General features: G+C 45.6%; 1 protein-coding gene across 2 annotated transcripts; it reads left to right on the forward strand.

Annotated features, from left to right (window-relative positions):
- The first annotated feature begins 155 nt into the window (after positions 1–155).
- On the forward strand, positions 156–16,846 carry LOC135244598 (coiled-coil domain-containing protein 6-like). Of its 2 annotated transcripts, XM_064317030.1 has the most exons (10): positions 156–233; positions 1,484–1,775; positions 5,520–5,669; positions 6,316–6,444; positions 6,759–6,862; positions 8,191–8,351; positions 8,811–8,967; positions 9,359–9,459; positions 10,335–10,456; positions 13,640–16,846. In XM_064317030.1, exons 2-10 carry the CDS (start codon positions 1,518–1,520, stop codon positions 13,820–13,822), a joined length of 1,365 nt encoding a protein of 454 aa, XP_064173100.1. In that variant the 5' UTR covers positions 156–233; positions 1,484–1,517; the 3' UTR covers positions 13,823–16,846. The 2 variants fall into 2 exon arrangements, with proteins under 2 accessions (XP_064173100.1, XP_064173099.1); XM_064317029.1 differs by lacking the exon at positions 156–233 and having other exon boundaries at positions 1,400–1,775.
- Positions 16,847–19,726: the final 2,880 nt, after the last annotated feature.

Raw genomic sequence — 19,726 nt, forward strand, 5'->3', positions numbered from 1 at the left:
AAAAACATGTTTGTTTTTTCCCAAACACACAAACGTTTCTGGTAAAGCTGATTTGCATGACACTGACCTAAAAGGACAGCCAGCAAAGTGAACATCATGAAACTGTTCAAATAAAAAAAAGAAGAAGGAAAAAAAAAAGGTCTCCCATAGAGACCTTGCATAATATTGCACACGCACACGCGACACTGCCAGCGTGTTCATGATATCTTTCATCTGCTCCGCTCTACGAGTCGGTAAGCAACTACTTTTCCCAGTGCAACCTGCTGCACAATTTACCCTCCATCTTATGTTCACATTAGTTTGCACGTGCAATAAATGTTTTCAGAAATGTTTCGGGCATTAGAGGAAGTGAAACGTACCCTTCTTCAGTAAAGCAGACCTCGTTGAATGACCAGCGGAAAGAAGACTTAAATAGAAAATGTCCTCAATAAGGCATTGATTTTGTGTAAAACTGCGACATGGTGTATCATTACTTAAGAGATGGTCTACTGTCCACGGTGTGCACCTGGTTTATGTCCCTTTTCATACTATTGCTAAGGGTTACAACATCACACAAACATTTATTTGTAGAAGCACACACTGCATTGATGCATCAGGCATGTTTTGCAACAAGCTTTCTCCATACACTGTACTAACTATCTGCATAATTTAGGAAAGTCATAAAGAGAAATGTGTGCCCTTGTTGGTATATTTCAACATTAAATATTTATGCTCCTATATTAATTTATTGTACAAGGCCCAACCAGAAGCACAGCGATGGAGACACTTAACATTATTAATTCCTCTAACATCAAAGTATTGCTATATGCACTGTCTTTATACACAGCCCTCTTTTGACAAGACCAATTTTTTTAACAGCATATTTCATCCATATATCAATGGAATCATAGCCCAATAGAAATGTATTATGTGGTTTCAAATAAATATCTACGGTTTGTGCACAATGAATATGTCTTTTAAAATGCAATCACTAATAAGATCAATATAATCTAATCGTTGCTTTAGGTTATGCACAACCAAATGTGTTGTACTTATAACAAAGCACAACGGCAACAGAATAAAAATGCATAATACGCAGTTTATAGCAATGCATTTGTTTTATCGGTTTCACTTAGATATTATCCTCAATGCAGACAACACCCACACAATGTGAGGTATGCAAGTTACAGCAGATGTATTGTATTATGCAGTATGTCTATGTAGTTTTCGCAGATGTGTTCATAAAATATGTAGCCCTTGCGTTAGCGGCATATCTTTAAACGTTTTCCAACTTTTTTGGGTTTTCATGGAACAGCATGGGTGTTTCGCCATGATTTAGTGGTGTAGTGGTGCTTATCGTCAATTTCTCGCCGTTGGTAAACCCTGCGAAACGCATTTCCCTTTTTCGTCACATGGTGACGCTGCTTCTTTGGTGGGAGTGTTCCTTCTAATGATTAGCAAGAGGGGTCGCTCCGTGTGGCATTCCACGTTTCTCTCCCCACAGCCCAAACCATAGCTGGCCCTCCAAGTGTTCGACGATGGCGGACAGCGCAAGCGAAAGTGATACCGATGGTGCAGGGAGCACCACAGCCGCCCCGCAGTCGACTACGCCTTCTTCAGCTTCCAGCAAGCCGGGCATAGTCATTTCCCCGTTCCGACTGGAGGAGTTAACGAACCGACTGGCCTCGCTGCAGCAAGAGAACAAAGTGCTAAAAATCGAGCTAGAAACGTTCAAACTGAAGTGCAAAGCGCTGCAGGAGGAGAACCGGGATCTGCGTAAAGCTAGCGTCACCATTGTGAGTAGCTTACTAGCTGCCCAACGTTAGCATTGATAGGCTGTGTCATGTGGGTCCAAAACAATTGCCTAACGTTAGTAGTTTACCGATATATAAATGTGATTTTCATTGTGCAACCAAGTGGTTTGCTTATTAGCTTGCTAACAAAGCGACATATGATTTGCAAAATAAAGACCTGGCTAGCTAACGTTATCGTGTCAGCTTAATGTCTGTCGGTGGTCGTAGCACTGCTAACCTTATGTGGTTTCATTATTTCCTCATTTAAAAAGCCAGTCAAAACAAATGGTCAGTTATTATACACCAACTTCCGAGCTAAGCACTGTATAAGCCTATCTATCTAATGGTCGTTATGGTAGAAATGCAAGTTATCTTTCCAGTTAAGTAACGTTTTATAGGCCTTGCTCATGCAAAGCAAGCTAACAGCTTGCTAGCAAGCTAAGTCCAGCCAGATCGGTGAAGCATGGTGGTCCCTACTCATACCGAGAGAAAGCACGTCTAGTTTAGCTAACGGGCTAGCACGCCTAGTAGCTAGCTAACGTGAGCTAGATATTTGGCGTGTTGGTTTTCGTGGCATTCCATTTTTTTCTCTTTTCAAACACCTTAATATGTTTTTGCCCATGGCTGGCCACAGTGGCAGTGTGGTTTAGTATTTGTTGACCGTTAGATAGCGTGTTGCTATACAGTTCTGCCTGGGACGTTAAGGAGCCAAGATTATTTGTTTTGCCATTTTCTGGGTTATGACCGTAGTATAATTCTGGCTTAATGTAGCTGATAGGAAAAATGTAAATGGTCTGCAGTAACCTAGCCAGATACTGACCACTTCCCTCTCCTGTCTTGCTGCTACTGACCTAGCTAATTTCGCTACCTAGCTATCTGTGGATTGGGTGTTGGATTGGGTCTGGTTTGTCATACAAGAGCCATTTAATTAGTTTATGCTGATGTTGTGCAATAAAATGTCTTTGTTGTAATGCGTCCAATATTAGCGACTTTCCCCCTGATTCGGGATAAGTTTGATAAGACGTGTGGAAATGTAGATTGCTTGCGTTACTAGCAATATTAGCCAGCCAGCATGCTTGGCGTAACGTTACTAGCAATATTAGCCAGCCAGCATGCTTGGCTCAGATATGGGTATGAAAGGTTTCATATGATCTTCCTGTCTGACCAGGAACACCATTGTTCTGACGCAGACAATGACGCAGAGATGCAACATCTTTCGTGTGTCAAATGGTCCTGTAACAAAATGGGACAAGCTGAAGGGATAGTTAAAATGCGCAGATTTTTGGAGGTGTCGGTCTACCGGGGTACTTTTCTGTATTTTTAGAAAGTGTTGACGTTTGTATACGCTCTTCACTGCGTTCTGTTTGATCACGATGCAAAGGCTGCATGATCCTGTCCTCGCAGTCAGCTGATCGTAATTCACTGTTGGCGGACACTGCCGTTTTTGTGGAGGGAATTCGCTGACTGTGGATGTGTCTGCCTGCGGGATTTTTTTTTAAAACTATGAATTACTGCAGTTGTTCGATATGCATACAGTAGCCTGTGTTATATCCAATATTCTAAAAGTACTCCACACTTCTACTTGACAAATGCCACTCTTACAGCAACTTACCAGTTTAAAACGAAAACGATTTTCCCAAAATTGGTAATTCCACTGTGTTTAACAGCTAAAGCACAGAGACATTCATGCCTGTGCACAGTAAACTGATCCTGTACAATTTGTGCTCTTTTCATAATTGTTTATCTTAATGGGGAAAGCAATTTCTGGGGGCGAAAGGGCATAGCAATTGCATGAAAATGTTTTTTTTTAGAACCAAAGACAAATTGCTTGTTTTTTCTGATGTGGGTTAATGTCAGTAGATGGTATCATATGAGTGTTCAACACCCAACCCCGCCTGTGCCAAGAGACCTATTTAGAGCCCCCTTTACTGCTGTCCCCCCAGGTCATGGCAGTCTGTATATGTGCTGGTCATGATGAAGTAAACACACACATCAAACCAGGTGCTGGGCTGGGCTGGGCAAGCAGCATGAACAGTTCAGTGAGGCCCGCACACTGAAACTCAGTATGCACCTTTATTCTGCAGAGTTTCAGATCCTGTGTGGATCTTGGTCAGGTAATGCTTAACAGTATTTATTCGGTGAGAAATGCCGTGCGATAGGTTGACAGGGGAAGAGGCAGGGTCAGACCACGAATCACCTGAGACCATCTGGCTGGGTGGTAAGCGGTGGATCATTGATTGGTTGTGCTGTGTGGACTGGAGTGGGTTGTGTGGACTGGAGTGGGCTGTGTGGACTGGAGTGGGTTGTGTGGACTGGACTGGAGTGGGTTGTGTTGCTGGGGTTTGCATTGGATTAATGCTCATGGTGAACAGAAGTGTGATTGCGTCCTGGTGCCGTTCGCAAAATATGAAGTATTTGCAAATGCATTTGGGTTCTGAGCCCATTGCTTCATGTACGTGAGCCCTCATTTTGACACTGGCCTTCTCTGAACACGGAAAACTGCGTTATAAAAGCGTCCAGTCGGCTGCCGAGTGTGTGCAGAGCCCGGGAGGGCCTGTGGGGGGTTCCTAATTGCCCTGCCTTTGCCCTGCTCCCTGCACAGAATGTGTTTGTGAGCCAGTGCTTTCCTGCGCCTGCCAATTAGCTCGCACAGAAATAAATGTACTTAGCCTTTGACCTTAAGGGAAACGTCTATATTCGTCTGGATCGTATGGCCCGCACTGCGGCTGCTTGCGCGGCACCGTGAGTTTTATTATGCTGTTCATTGTCTGCGCTCACTGTCCTGCGCTGTTGTGTGGTGAACGTGCTGTTGCTGATAGATCAGTTATCTCGCTGTTATAAGCAGGCTGGACCTTATCTGGGCCATGCTCCTGAAACCCAGTATGTTGGCACAGGTCCAGTCTTAAGTCCATGCAGCCCTCAGTGAGATGGGCACTGAACTTCTGAGGATGACTTAACAACTTAACCGGTCATCTTATGCATAAGGAAACCTGTCTTACCATATTAAGCCTATTTTTTCAGCTGGTGTTTTAAAGTGGGCTTTTTCAGTCTGAAAGCAGCATAGTTCTTGTAGTGCCCCCTGCTGGTTGATTGGGTAGTGCTCATTTTGAGGCCATGCTTGTTGTGTAATTAATATGGCATTTCTATTTTAACGTATCTGTGCTGCGATTGTTTAGCGGGCTGACGATCAGGAGTAACCTTAAAGCGAACGGCCGCTCGTGGCTGGCCAGCCGGCTCGTGTTTAGAAAGGACATGCTGTGCACCGCAGTGTCATTTCCCGTTTTTATGCGTTTGAAATGAGCAAGCGCTCATCTTTAACCTGTGGTCCAATGACCACTTCAAACGCAAGAAAACAGTGATTACACACAGCCTTTAAGAACCGCAGTCTTTCAGAAATGCAGTCTTTAAGAACAGGCTTTTTGGATTCCACCTTCTACTCAACTGGCCAAGATGCGTTTTATTAACGAGCGCGAGAAACTCATTAAAATCAAAATTTATCAGACTTGATGGTTTGGGGAAAATGAAAAGATGTTAAGATGAAAGCTAATGCTGTGATTACACAAAATGTCAGTGAAACATTTCATTAATGGCCGGCTTCTTTGATCCGTGCGTCGCACGGGAACCAGACTGCCGTGAGCGGAGCTGTGCTGTGATGATGTCATGCGCTCAGGAGACGGTGTAGATGAACACTGTAACGGAGGGCTTTCGCGCCCCACATCGCTCTGACATTTGCCTTTTGATCTGCAGCAAGCCAGGGCAGAGCAAGAGGAGGAGTTCATCAGCAACACGCTGTTCAAGAAGATCCAGGCCCTGCAGAAGGAGAAGGAGACGCTTGCTGTCAACTACGAGAAAGAAGAGGAGTTCCTCACCAATGAGCTCTCGCGCAAACTTATGCAAGTAAGGGTCACCTGACGGCTGTCTGGCGATGTGTTTTTACATGCGGCGCTGGCTAAGGTGGCGAGCGGGAGGGGTATGTGAGAGAAGTGTTTGTGTTCCCTCTGGAACATGGATCACTGTATTGTCCCCCACCGCACTCGGATGACGGACCATTTACAGGAAATGACATCCTCTGTGAAATATCAGCGTGCTTTCCGTCGATTATTAACTTGACATTTGCCCAAGGCTGTGGAGCCCTTTTGAAATAGGTCATATTTATTGTGATGTGAACAATCTTTTCTTGAACATAATTTGCTCTTTGAAAATTAGTTTGGGTTTACGCAATGCGTGGAAAATCTTACATGTCTGACCGTGAAGAAGACACTGAAGGAATTATTAATCTTAGCGATTATTAAAAATCAGCTAAGTAACATAAATATTGAAAACTCCCAAAATGACCATTGGACCAATACATGCATCTATGAGCGGTATAGCCATATGTATTATTTGTTAATTATTTACACTGTTAGTGTTTTGTAAAGGCTAGAGAATATCACTTTCATAGATTTGGAATTGCTCCATCTAGAAAACAGCTGATGATGATGATACAATGTTTGAGTGTGTTGTTATTAACTGTGTGTCTGTGCCCCTGGCTCCACCCCCCCAGCTGCAGCATGAAAAGGCGGAGCTGGAGCAGCACCTGGAGCAGGAGCAGGAGTTCCAGGTCAACAAGCTGATGAAGAAGATCAAGAAGCTGGAGAACGACACCATCTCCAAGCAGCTGACCCTGGAGCAGGTAGGGTCACATGACCTCTGTCAGGTCGGCGGGCTGTGCCGGTGATCACATGACTCTCATGCGGTAGGGTCACATGATCTCAGTCCGGCATTTTGGGGACGCAGGTGGCGGTGTGCCAGAGACGGGTACACAGGACAGGGAACGTCAGCGATAGCCATTCCAGACAAGGGCCAAACTCGGGACAGGCCAACCATGTTTACCCTGCGGGACAGAGGTTCCCTAGCTGTGATCTCAAAGCCCCCAAAAATGAGCAGTCTGTGGCTGTTTTACTGAGAATTACTCAGTTTACCGTTATCTGTGTCGCGTTTTTCCAGCTGAGGCGTGAGAAAATTGACCTTGAGAACACACTGGAGCAGGAGCAGGAAGCCCTGGTCAATCGGCTGTGGAAGAGGATGGACAAGCTGGAGGCGGAGAAGAGGTCAGTGAAGAGTGCGGCTGCACCGCCTGCCGCTGAAACGACCTCCCGAATTACCCACTCCCTCATTCAGTCTAATCCAGCATGACCATCTGACCCACACCCTCATTCAGCCTAATCCAGCATGACCATCTGACCCACACCCTCATTCAGCCTAATCCAGCATGACCATCTGACCCACTCCCTCATTCAGCCTAATCCAGCATGACCATCTGACCCACTCCCTCATTCAGCCTAATCCAGCATGACCATCTGACCCACTCCCTCATTCAGCCTAATCCAGCATGACCATCTGACCCACACCCTCATTCAGCCTAATCCAGCATGACCATCTGACCCACACCCTCATTCAGCCTAATCCAGCATGACCATCTGACCCACACCCTCATTCATCCTAATTCAGCATGACCATCTGACCCACACCCTCATTCAGCCTAATCCAGCATGACCATCTGACCCACACCCTCATTCAGCCTAATCCAGCATGACCATCTGACCCACACCCTCATTCAGCCTAATCCAGCATGACCATCTGACCCACACCCTCATTCAGTCTAATCCAGCATGACCATCTGACCCACACCCTCATTCATCCTAATCCAGCATGACCATCTGACCCACACCCTCATCCAGTCTAATCCAGCATGACCATCTGACCCACACCCTCATTCATCCTAATCCAGCATGACCATCTGACCCACACCCTCATTCATCCTACTCCAGCATGACCATCTGACCCACACCCTCATTCAGCCTAATCCAGCAGGACGATCTGACCAAGTTTAGGTGCCTGCAGTACTTCTGCACGTCCGTATGTGTGCTCCTCCAGCACACCAGGACCAGGAGCATGCCCTTGTGGTATGCGATTGGTTTTCAGATACTGTCAAACAAAAATCAATTAATTTTTCTGCTTCCAGATAAAAAAATGTAAAATGTGCAGTCTTATTTAGACTGTCTTTTGACACTGGAAAAAAATAATGGATTAGTTTAATTAAATGGCAACAAAATAAATTCTGGTACAACTTTCTAAAAATTTCCCAGGACAGTGAATCTCAGGACTTTCTTTTTCTGTTCAGTTCCTGTGATGTTCAATTCATGACCACAACAGACTTTCAGTGTTTAGCCTGTTCTGTAAATCTACACCAGCAAGTTCCTGTGTCGCACACAAGTAAAACGCAAGGGGATTTCCTGATCAAACCTTCCAAGGGAACATAACTAGAAACAAGGAACTGCCAGGGTAGTTTAATCCATGTGGGGTTTTTTAAGTTTTTTGTTTTTGATTAAACTGTATTGTGACACACTAACACGCGTGTCTCCTGTTGAAAATGCAGAATTCTGCAGGAGAAGCTGGACCAGCCCCTGTCCGCCCCTCCGTCTCCCAGGGACATCTCCATGGAGATCGACTCCCCGGAGAACATGATGCGGCACATCCGCTTCCTGAAGAACGAGGTGGAGCGCCTGAAGAAGAACCTGCGAATCACCGAGCTGCAACGTGAGTGCTGATTGGCCCCTCCCCCAAATGCCCCTCCCACAAACGCTCCACCCACAAACGCCCCTCCCACAAAGGCTCCACCCCCAAACGCCCCTCCCACAAAGGCTCCACCCCCAAACGCCCCTCCACAAGGCTCACCCACAAACGCTCTACCCACTGAGGTGCTGTACCTGAGCTCCCAGGGTACTGGCACAACTATCCACCCTAACCCTAACCCTAACCATTCTTCTGCTTTTTGGAAATTTATATAGCCACTAGAGGGCAGTATTGCCACAGGTATATGTTGTAAGCCCATCCAATGGCAGCTGCAAACAGTATAAGGTCCCTATTTTGCATGTTACCCACAATAACAGCATCATACCAGCAGATCCCATAATGCATCTTACCTACAGTAACAGCACCAGACCTGCATGTCCCCTTATTGCCCGTTGCCCACGCGGCTGTGCGTTCTCCCCTCAGACACGGAGAAGCGGGCGCAGTACATTGAGGAGGAGCGGCACATGCGGGAGGAGAACGTCCGGCTGCAGAGGAAGCTCCAGCGGGAGATGGAGCGCAGGGAGGCGCTGTGCCGCCAGCTGTCCGAGAGCGAGTCCAGCCTGGAGATGGACGACGAGAGGTCAGAGCCGCCGGAGCCGCCAGAGCGCCGGGCCGCCAACCCGCCGACGCGCCTCCACGCTGCTAACGCTGGCCCTCCACTGGCCCTTAAACACAGGCCCTCTGTGACACGGCCTAGCTTAACCTTAACACTCTGTGGTGTGAGGTCACAAATGCATGATTAGAATGTTCTCTACTGAACATTCTAATGCTGATGATGTAACAATCACTGCTGGTGACTGAAAGCAGCGGAGTTCTAGAACACTGACTTAGAATGTGTAAAAAAAAAAATTTTTTTTAAAGTAAATTAAATGCATTTATATAAATCTCTAAATTAAAATGTATATGCATATTTTAAAATGTAAAAACGTTAATTTAAACTGAGCGTGACCTTCTGACCTTCTGTTGAACAGGTATTTTAATGAGATGTCTGCACAAGGTCTTCGCCCCCGCACTGTGTCCAGCCCCATCCCGTATACGCCCTCCCCCAGCTCCAGCAGACCGATCTCACCCGGTACGTATCCGCGCCAGGTACCTACCCGCTCATTCCTGGGCATTTAAAACGTACCGAGCCCTTAATGGCAGTGTGGTATGAGAACGGGGAGCTTAAGGCTTAACAGTGATTATGAAACCCAGTTCTTTCCCTCAACTGTAATCAGGCCAAGGTTGTGTTTTTACTCGTTTCAGAATGATTGCAGATGCAAGCGTTATTAATGTAATTCTCTGAGGTAATTTCCAATTGATCAAAACAATCAAATTTTCTTTATTTAGCACATTTCAAGAAGGACTTGTCACAGCATGCTTTGCAGTTTAGGCCAGGGTGAACTGGAAAGCATGTTGTGACAAATCCTTGGTAAAAATGCGTAGTGTAAATAAAACTTGATTGATTGATTTTAAACTGCCAGAGGAGAACAACAACCAAATCGTGTTGCCATAGAGACCTGTTTGAAATGATGCGCGCGGTGGCTCGATGGAAAGTGTGGTGCATGTTGGGAAAGAAGAAAGGGAACTGCAAAGCAAACGGGGAAAAGATGGCGGCACACTGTGACCCTGAAGCAGTATTGTGTACAGGGACTCCTGTCACATTTCCTGCTTTATTCAGAAAGAGAGAGAGAGAGAGAGAGAGCAGAGCAGACAGATAGAGAGCTCTATATGTCAGACTGGCAGTCTTAGACCGAATTGTGGGCCACCGTATTGTACCATGATTATTATTAGTATTAATAATGGCGTAGGATGGGCTGATTGGTTGTTGGATTCTGCAGGGACAGTTTGATTGGGTGTTGTATTGTACAGGGATAGTCTGATTGGGTGTTGTATTGTACAGGGACTGTCTGATTGGGTGTTGTATTGTACACTCACACTCTGATTGGTTGTCTCCTCCTCCCACAGGCCTGTCGTACGGCAGTCACACGGTGGGCTTCACTCCCCCGGCGACCCTGACCAGAGCGGGCATGTCCTACTACAACACGCCCGGGCTGCACGTGCACGTGGGCGGCTCCCACGGCGTGGCGGTAAGTCCTGGCCCCGCCTCCAGAGTCCTTTAACCACACCCTCGGAGCTAACGCCCATGCCTAGCCCCGCCTCCAGAGTCTTTTAACCACGCCCTCAGAGCTAACGCCCATGCCTAGCCCCGCCTCCAGAGTCTTTTAACCACACCCTCAGAGCTAACGCCCATGCCTAGCCCCGCCTCCAGTGTCCTTTAACCACGCCCTCATAGCTAACGCCCATGCCTGGCCCCGCCTCCAGTGTCGACAGGGTGGAGCATTGGTGCTTTATGAGGGTGTTACTGATGTACAATGACTTCCCTATGAGGCATTTTGTGGTCACCTTTTAAGTAAGGTTACAGCCCAGGTTAATGGGTAATGAATATGATACTGTAATGTACTATTGTAATAGTATTTTAAGTCTAATTATTTTAAAGATATATATACACACACACACACACACAAACGCACCCACAATACTAGCATAAATTATGGAAACACTGCATTGATGAATGTAAATCGAGTTTTATATATGTGTGTGTGTGTGTGTGTGTCTGTGTTTTTTGGTATTTCCCCGTATCCATTTGTTTTCACTTTGTGAACCCTTGTGAGATAAGCTCTTCAAATTGCACGCCATTAAAAGCTTATCATAGTTGAGTCTTATCATGAGTCTCTCAGTAGTGAGTCAGGGTTTTGTTTGACTAAGTATGTAGGTTTGGGTTAGCAGAGTGTTATATCTGGATAGCAAAATGACGAGGCAGAAAACCTGACCTGTGTGGCGTTTTGAGAGCAGGCGAGTCGGTAAGCTGAATAACTCATCTCTTAGATTAGTGCGTGATGATTTTGCTCGGACTTCGGTGAGAAGCCAAGACCTCTCGAATGAGGTGATTCAGAATGAACTGTTAACCTGTGTACTGGGTCCGTGTGAAGCCCGTCTCATTAACCGTGTTGACTTAAACGAAAGCAGATAGCTTTCTTTAAAAGGAGATGGTTCTCGTTGTGAGTCCCAACATCTTCCTCAACATGGTTTTTTGGGGCCTCCTGAGATTTCCAGAACACTCGGTCGGTAACCGTTAGACAAACGTAGGGCACTTGAGCCGCGTTTCCACCGCAGGAACTATACCCCGGAACTAGGAACCTTTTGAGGAACTCAGTGCGTTTCCACCGCAGGAACTAGGGTCTAAATTTAGTTCTGGGGGCTTTGTTTTACCCCCCAAAACGTTCCTGCTCGGGGGGTAGTACTTTCCGAAAGTACAGGAACCTTTTGGGTGGAGCTTGCAGCGCTGAACATTTCTGATTGGTCGAGTACTCGTAGCATTTGTGTTGTATTTATTTTCCGCCATTACCCGCCATGTTTGAAAATATGCAGCGGCAAACCAATTTATTTTCATAATAACTTCAAATTAAACTTGTATGTTATGCGGCGCAGTAGCCTACTTTTGGTTATAGCCTGTCAACGTCTTGGAATTATAACGTGTGCTCTTCTGTTCTTTTCTTGCTTTAGTATTCGTTTTATAAAATGCCAAGCATTCGTGCTGGGACAGCATATTACGTAGGCTACCAAAACATTCAAACGGATTAATTCGGTTGCTGAATATTTTCTTCCGGATTTTCTTTGTTAGCCCGTTGTAATTGACTCAAAACGTTTGATACAGTTATGTGAGGTATGCGGTAGTTCTGCATAATTAACATTGGTGATACAGTACAAGCAAACTGGAAATCACCTTCCGCACTTTTTATCCGGGTAAAATAACAGGTTAATTCTAGTAATCTTCCCTTTAGCTTTTTCAGACTGCCGTAATTTTACTCAATTTCACTGCCATTTTTCAATTCCACGAAAAGACCAGGAAGACTATGGACTAATTTATGGTGCATGGTTCGCATCTGGAGGGCACACTTCGCTGCTCGGCTAGCAGTAACTTCGAAGGAAAGCAAACGGTGGCTGTACCACTACTAATTTACATTTTCACGCAAGTCCGAGTTTTCGTTCTATTTTTGTCATTTTGCGATTAGCCTATATGGAATTGACGGCGAGAAAGTAATAAAACAGCAAATTGTTTACAACATGTGCATGTTTTCTGCTGTTAATGAATGTGTTTGAGAGGATATATGAAAATCAATAAATACAAAAGTAACCACATAGAGTCATTGTTGGTAACCCGTTGTATATAAGTGGAATAAACCCCTCCGGGCTGTCCCGGTTATTAGAAAATAATGTAGGCTACTTCGGTGGTAGTATAGGGTTACAGAAGAAATCATATGACAGATGGACCGACGACAACGTCAGTGGGCTAATTTGCCTAATCTTCGCGGTACTTTAGACCCCGGTGGAAACGCAGACAACCATTGGCTGAAGGAACCTTTTAGTTCCTGGTAAAGTAGTTCCTGGGACTGAAAGTTCCGGGTAATTTTGGTGGAAACGCGGCTTTGGTTTCTATTTCACCAGTGGTCCCTGTATCATTGATGAATAAGATGTAGGCCTGGATTTAATTTGTCCTTGAAGTGTCAATCCTTCATTTTTCCATTGAAAAAACAGTGTATTTGATTCCTTTGCACGATGGGATTCAGAGTGTTTGTGTTCTGATTCAGTGTGTTTGTGTTCTGATTCAGGGTGTTTGTGTCCTGATTCAGTGTGTTTGTGTTCTGATTCAGTGTGGTTGTGTTCTGATTCAGTGTGTTTGTGTTCTGATTCAGTGTGTTTGTGTCCTGATTCAGTGTGGTTGTGTTCTGATTCAGTGTGTTTGTGTTCTGATTCAGTGTGTTTGTGTTCTGTAATTGCCGTTCCGTTTTTCCCGTGTTACGTTAAGAGACCAGAACCCGTTTTGTCCAAGATGTCCGTCAGGCCGGTTACACTCCACTCAGTCATCAAAGCAGCGGTAGATGGTCTGCAGTTGTTTTTTGGGTTTGAAATATCTCACAGCCTTGCTGCAGAACTGCAGTGTCTGTTGCTAACTCCTGCTACAAAACATTCAAAATGGTTTAGTCTGCAGCCTCATTAAAGGGAGTAATGATGTTTAATGTTTAATGTTGGAATTACTGGAGTATTCAGTTGTGCATTCTGTGAAAGTCTGCCGTCCTGCCCTTTGAAACCGTTGACATCATCATGGGGCTCGCCTGTTGCTTTGTTTAAAATGCTGTTTCTGTTTTGACGGAGGCGATGACCTTTGACCTTCGCCTCTTTTCTTCCCCCCCCCCCTCCTTTTTCCACAGAGGCCTTCTCCGAGAAGAAGCAACAGCCCCGACAAGTTCAAACGTCCCACGCCGCCGCCCTCCCCCAACACGCAGTCGATGGCTCAGCCCCCGCCGCCGCCCCCCCCGCCCGCGCAGCCCATGGTCCTGTCCTCTTCCGCCCAGAACGCGCCCCCCCTGCAGTCCCAGGCCTCGCAGCCGTAGAGCATGCGCTCGGCCTCCTCGCCAGCCAGCGGGCTCCCCGGGGCGCGGCCCCCAAAGCCAAAGGCTTCCTCCTCCCTGTCTGGTGTTGACTTTACCAGCACTGAGCTTGTGTAGGCTTAGCTGTTAAGTGTGTTGTAGATGTTTGTTTAGAATGCAGCCAGTGTTGTGGCCCTACGACACTTTAAAAAAAAAAAAAAAAGAAAAAACGAAAAAAATTAATAATAATAATTAACGGCGTTTTCTCATCAGCGCGTACTGGAACTGTGCTTGTTGAATCTGTTTTTGTTTTTTTTTTTTGTTTTTTTTTGCATTTGTTTTTTTCTTTTATTGGTTTGAAGCATTTGCCACCAAAACAAAAATGATATTACAGAGATTTGTCTGTGAAGGAAACGATATTGTGATGATGTCACGCTCGGTTTTGGGACGACTGCGAGTTTTTGGTTTTTGAAAAAGGGAACCGGGCTCCTCCCTTCTCCAGCGCGGTGCGAGTCGCACCTGCACAGGTGAGCCCGGAGCTTTCCAGCGCTGCTCACCTGGCATCACGTGATTGGATGAACGGTGGCACGCCACAGAACTACTAACGCCGGTTTGAACAATTCAGGTGTACCATTTCCTCCCACCACCTGCAGTGTCACTACAGCCTTTCTCTGGTCAGTAAATGGGCTTCACTCGAATGGTACCGGCGAACAAAAGGAAGCGTATGCAGTTCGATCTTGATAATCGGTTGGTGAACTTACTCCGACGCTTAGTTTCAGCTTCTGAGAGGCCGCGTAAATATGGTCCGTCTTAAGTTTTCAGTTTTCCGAGCTTAGCGTTCGGCGCACTGTCCACGGCGTCGCGTCGCTGCGGTGTCGATACTGCTTTCGAAGATCTAAAAGCGCAAGTGCTGTCGGTTCAGCCGCCGCTGGTCCACGCATGGCTGTGCAGAAATCACACGCGTGTAGCTGAAGGGGTGTTTCTTTGGGGAGTGGCCTCTGATGTCCAGGAGAGACCGCACTCTCCTGCGGAAGCATCTCGCTAAACTGGCTCGTCCCTAGCAGCTTGGCTCAGTGCCTGACCAATCGGCTCTTTTGTAAAAAAAATTTAAAAAATTAAAAAAAAACGTGATGTTCCGCTTACCTGTTCTACGGAAGCGTTAAGTGGCTGGAGTGTAAAAGGACGGCGTCTCTTTTAACGGGAGGGTTCAAGTCGTTCGCTGGTGGCCTGGACCACCCTCGGGCAACCCCTGCGTATAGGTACCCAAGAGCTTAACGTTGCTCCCGGCATTTTGATTCACTTTAAAAGGCTAACGGAGGTTCTGATTGAGTGTTTCTGTCACGGCATTAAGCAGCACTCCTCTTGAGGCTCTGGCATCGACTTTCAAGGAATTCCAAGCATCTCTTTATGGCTATACCACTGTGACTTTAGTATAAATTATAATCCCCCCCCCTTTAAATACTGCTAGGGAATCGGCTTGCACCTTGCAATAATAGCACTAGAGATCGTACCAGTATGGCATTAGAGCAAATATATATATTTTAAGCTTTGTAAAAAATTAAAAAAAAAAACCAGTCATTTTAAAATAGTCACATTCTAAAATGTTGAGTTAATTCTGAGTTCTCATCTCCCCCATGTTAGTCCAAGCCAGCGTACCGAGTATTTTGCACCAATGGTGCTATCGGCTGTCTCTGTAGCTGGGTAAAAATAATAATAATAATAATCATCATCATCCAGATGACCTGAAGCACTTGCATTTTCTTCCAGCTGTACTTCACAGTATTTCAGGTGGAAGGAATTAACTGGCTTTGCCGACATCGCGCAAAAGAAATGGATATGGCCCAGATATGTGCAGATATTTAACCTCGCTGTATGCTCTCAGAAAAAACAAAAACAAAAAAAAAAAACTTTCCATCAGTGGACATAACACACAACTGCGTAATATTGAGGCTCAAAAACACACGAGTCTGTGATTTTACTTTTTCCTTCCTGTGACGGTTTTGTTTGTTTAGTGTGGCCGAGAAAAAAAATGTGAGAGAATGTCGCGAAATTATGATTTCTGTGCGGAATGTGTTTGAGTTGTATTTGTGTTCCTAAGGCAACCTTTTCACTCCAGGTTTTTTTGTTTTCTTGTTGTTTTACTTTCCCTTGTACTTGTGAGTTGTAAGTATGCACAATTTCAGGAAATATTTTCTCGTTTAAAAAAAAAAAAAAAAAAACACAGGGACAATCTGTGGTGTTGACCTACATTTCAACATTTTACCAAGCCCATTTGCGAGAGATGTTTTTGGGTTTAGGATTTTTTGGAGGTGTGTTTTTGCTTCTTTATTTTAGACTGTTGACAAATGAATGTAAAGTGTGCTCATGTTTTACTGCTACCATTAACGGAACTATCACCTTCAAGCCTTAACGCCCTGTGGTGTGGCTAAATGTAAACATTATCTACCCCCCCCCCCCCCATCAAATGATGAAAGCCTTAATCTGTGTTCCTAGAAGACTTTGGTTGCGAAGGCTGTTAATTATTGACCTTCCTCAAATTGGAATTGAATTGAGTTTAGGGGTTAAACTGTCACTCGAAACACTTTTTGCGAAGACGGCGGTCGACTGGATTCCCGCTCGTGTTCTCCTGCTGAAAGCCTCTCATAGCGCCGTCGCGCCGTTCTCATGGCAACGGCTCTGTTTTGGTACTACGAAAGTTACAGCTTCGTTTCCATCTCGACAAAAAAAGTTAAGACTGGGGATGAAATGTGGCTCGCTAAGGATTGTATTGTTTGTTTTAGCAATATAATGGGTTAGACAAAGTCCTTGAAATATTGTGCCAACACCCACCTTTCATGCATGGAGATTACACCAGCACTAAATATGGCATTCTGCTAGCACTTTTCTTTGAAGGTATGAGAGGTTTTTTTTATTTTATTTTTTTTCTTTTCTTTTAACTGACCTCTGTATTACCCTGGGACAGACTAAAGTAACAGTATGTAAGGTTAATTTAAATCATATTCCAAGTACACAAAGGAGATCTATTAAAATATTTGATGGGAACTGTAAGGTGTCTGAAGTTTTTTTTTTTTTTTTTAGTGAACTGCTTCAGCGTGTTTTTCTGTCTAGCCGCCTGATCTGCTGTAAATGTGACATGAGCCTTTTTTCTGTAGAAACGGTCCTGGAATTTTGGTGCGTTATTTTCAAAGCCGAACCGAACTCCTCTGCACTGGCCTTGTCCAGTTTGTGAGTGAACTGGTGAGACTCCTGATCAGTGATGGCGGTAAGATGCTGTATGGCCGCAATGGCGGTAATGCCTGCCTTACTGTAACGTGCTGAGGGGTAATGAGCCCGGCGCTGTCCGGTGTATGAGGGTGGCCTGTTGAGTTTCAGGGCCATCGGTGTGGGGGTATGTGTGACCTGACCCAAACGTATTCACTTTAACCTGTGGGAAACGAGGCAGAAGCTCCTGCCCCCCCCCCCCCCAATCTTCCCATGTTTGGGCAGTTATTTGTGTCGGACGGTATTATATGGGCGCAGCATATTATACATTTTTTCCTTTATGCAGTGGTTTTCTGCTGCTAAGTAATTAGAAATATTCCCAACAAGTATTTTGATTGGCTGAATTAAAAGCAAGCTGTGAGGCATCTGGTTATTAAATGGAACCAAAGGACGGTAAAATAGACGGGTTTATTTTTTTCATGGGGCTCGGCACCTACTGTGACACCTTCACCCAATTCTGTGATAACCGCAGATAGTGCAGAGGGAAGTGAGAACATCGAGGTTGTCTGATCTGTGGGGTCAGATTCACACATCTATCATAGCTTACATACAGGAAGAACATCACACACATCACGAACACACATGAACATGTCGCATGCACGCACACACACACACACACACACACAGACAGGCGGACACGCACGTGCATACACACACGCACACACGCACACACTTGTCATAGCAGGTCCATGGGTACTTCAGCCGAGTGCATGGGAGGGAATCTGTACGTTTTCACTCTGTTGTAGACTGTGACCCCATAAACCAATGGTAGGGTCCAAAACGACCCGATTCAGGGTTTTCGCCCTTTATATTTCTCTGCCAGTCTACAATTGGTTTTCAAACCTGTTTCCTATCCCAGGGTCACAGTTGATAAGGTTTAGTGCCCCCTGCCCTCCCGTTCACCCACCGCTTTTTTTTTGGGGGGGGGGGGGTGGTCAAATTGCAGTTTTATTGGGAAAGTTGTTTATTTTTAAGGGACAAAGGTGAGGACTGAAGATGAATACTTTCTGTGTGTTCTGGAGAAGGAAACAGTACTTCCCTGTGTCAACGGATGAAGCAAAAACCACCAGGAAGTATCATCATCGTCACTTCCTGTCACAGATGGAAGGTTCAGACTGGCCCTGAGGAGTCTGCATCTGCAAGTCTGACCCCATGATACTGGGGTCCAGACTTGTGAACGAAGGAAAAGTTAGTTAATCTAGTGCAAGATGAGGAACCAGGACTGGAGACCCCCCGCAGCGTTCTGTTCTCTCCTGGCTGTCTGAGATGGGTTGCCATGGCGAGGAAGCTCCTGGGCAGGTAATGTGTCAGTGTATAAAACAGTCCTGGGTGCTTTAACCCATAAGTCGCCAGTAGGATGTGTCCAGAGTGCCAACAGTTTTGAAAGAATTCTAACAAATGTTAAGTACAAAGTTGTTCCTGGATTTTATTGTGTATTTTGTTTAGTAACGTGTTTAAATTGAAAATGTGCATTTGACCAAGATCTGATGCACCTCTAGATCTGAAGAGTTTCAAGGTTCTCTTCCATTGTTTGTCTGTAAATCCTTTTTACTTGTCCATAGGTTTTCCTGTCCTTCAGTGTACTGCTACAGAACAACCCTCACAAGACCTGGAGTGGATCTTCAAGAAGTCCAGGGCAGGTAGGATGGGGGTGGAGATTTTCCCCAACTGCTGATGAAATGTCCTCCTCCTGTGAGGTTTCCCCACTGTTCCATCCTCCTGGGTCCATCTCAGTCCAGATCACAAATGCTCTGTACGAGGACACGCCGATGACATGGTAAGAGATGATCCTCTTACAGCTGTGTGTCCCTGTAAGCTTTTCAAGGTTCTCTTCTCGTCCATTGTTGTTGTAGTCGGGCATAGCTGGATCTACCCATGTCTTGCCGCCATGCTACCCATGCTACCCATGTCTTGCCGCCATGCTACCCATGTCTTGCCGCCATGCTATCCATGCTACCCATGTCTTGCCGCCATGCTACCCATGCTACCCATGTCTTGCCGCCATGCTACCCATGCTACCCAGGTCTTGCCGCCATGCTACCCATGCTACCAATGTCTTGCCGCCATATTTCCTCGGCTTTGTGAGCTTGTACTGCCTGAAAGGTTTATGGCCTCTTAAAGGAGCCGGCCGTGCGTTCAGTTTGACTTCAGTCCCGGGGTTGAGCAGGCACGGCAAGCTCTCCACCCACTTAGCCAAAAACACATCCCTAATAGCTGCCAGTTTGTCTTTCTCAACCTTCAGAAGTTGGTTGCGGTTCCTTCGCGAACAATGTGTGCATATGTGATCATGCGTGCACGTAAAAACCATGCATATGGCCATAAACATGAACCTGTACACTGTTCTTCCTCTCTGCGGCATTCTAGATTTCCGTTCTGTATCTTGGGGTCGGATTTGACTCCGGATCAATATCAAATTTTATCCGGAACAGTACCCGATTGGTGTACCGACTATAAAAACATCAAATTGCTCATCATCATGCTTTAGCCACGTCTCTGCCGCAGTCAGCTAATGTTCACAATAAAGGTATAACACACCAAGTGCGCAACAGACCTGAGTCACCTTGTACCTACATCTCTAACTTGGCACTGATAATCAGTAGGCTACCTTTGTACCTGGAGTTATTTACGCTGCTGAAAATAACATTGCTTTTCACCGTTTGGTCTGTA

Source organism: Anguilla rostrata, chromosome 18 (genome assembly GCF_018555375.3).
Source record: "Anguilla rostrata isolate EN2019 chromosome 18, ASM1855537v3, whole genome shotgun sequence".
Lineage (NCBI taxonomy): Eukaryota > Metazoa > Chordata > Actinopteri > Anguilliformes > Anguillidae > Anguilla > Anguilla rostrata.

Excerpts from the sequence above, each read along its gene's own strand:
- LOC135244598 (XM_064317030.1), top strand. The coding sequence starts at position 1,518 with ATGGCGGACAGCGCAAGCGAAAGTGATACCGATGGTGCAGGGAGCACC. Across the intron at positions 1,776-5,519 it reads GTAAAGCTAGCGTCACCATT|CAAGCCAGGGCAGAGCAAGA; the intron begins GTGAGTAGCTTA and ends TTTGATCTGCAG. Across the intron at positions 10,457-13,639 it reads GCGGCTCCCACGGCGTGGCG|AGGCCTTCTCCGAGAAGAAG; the intron begins GTAAGTCCTGGC and ends CTTTTTCCACAG.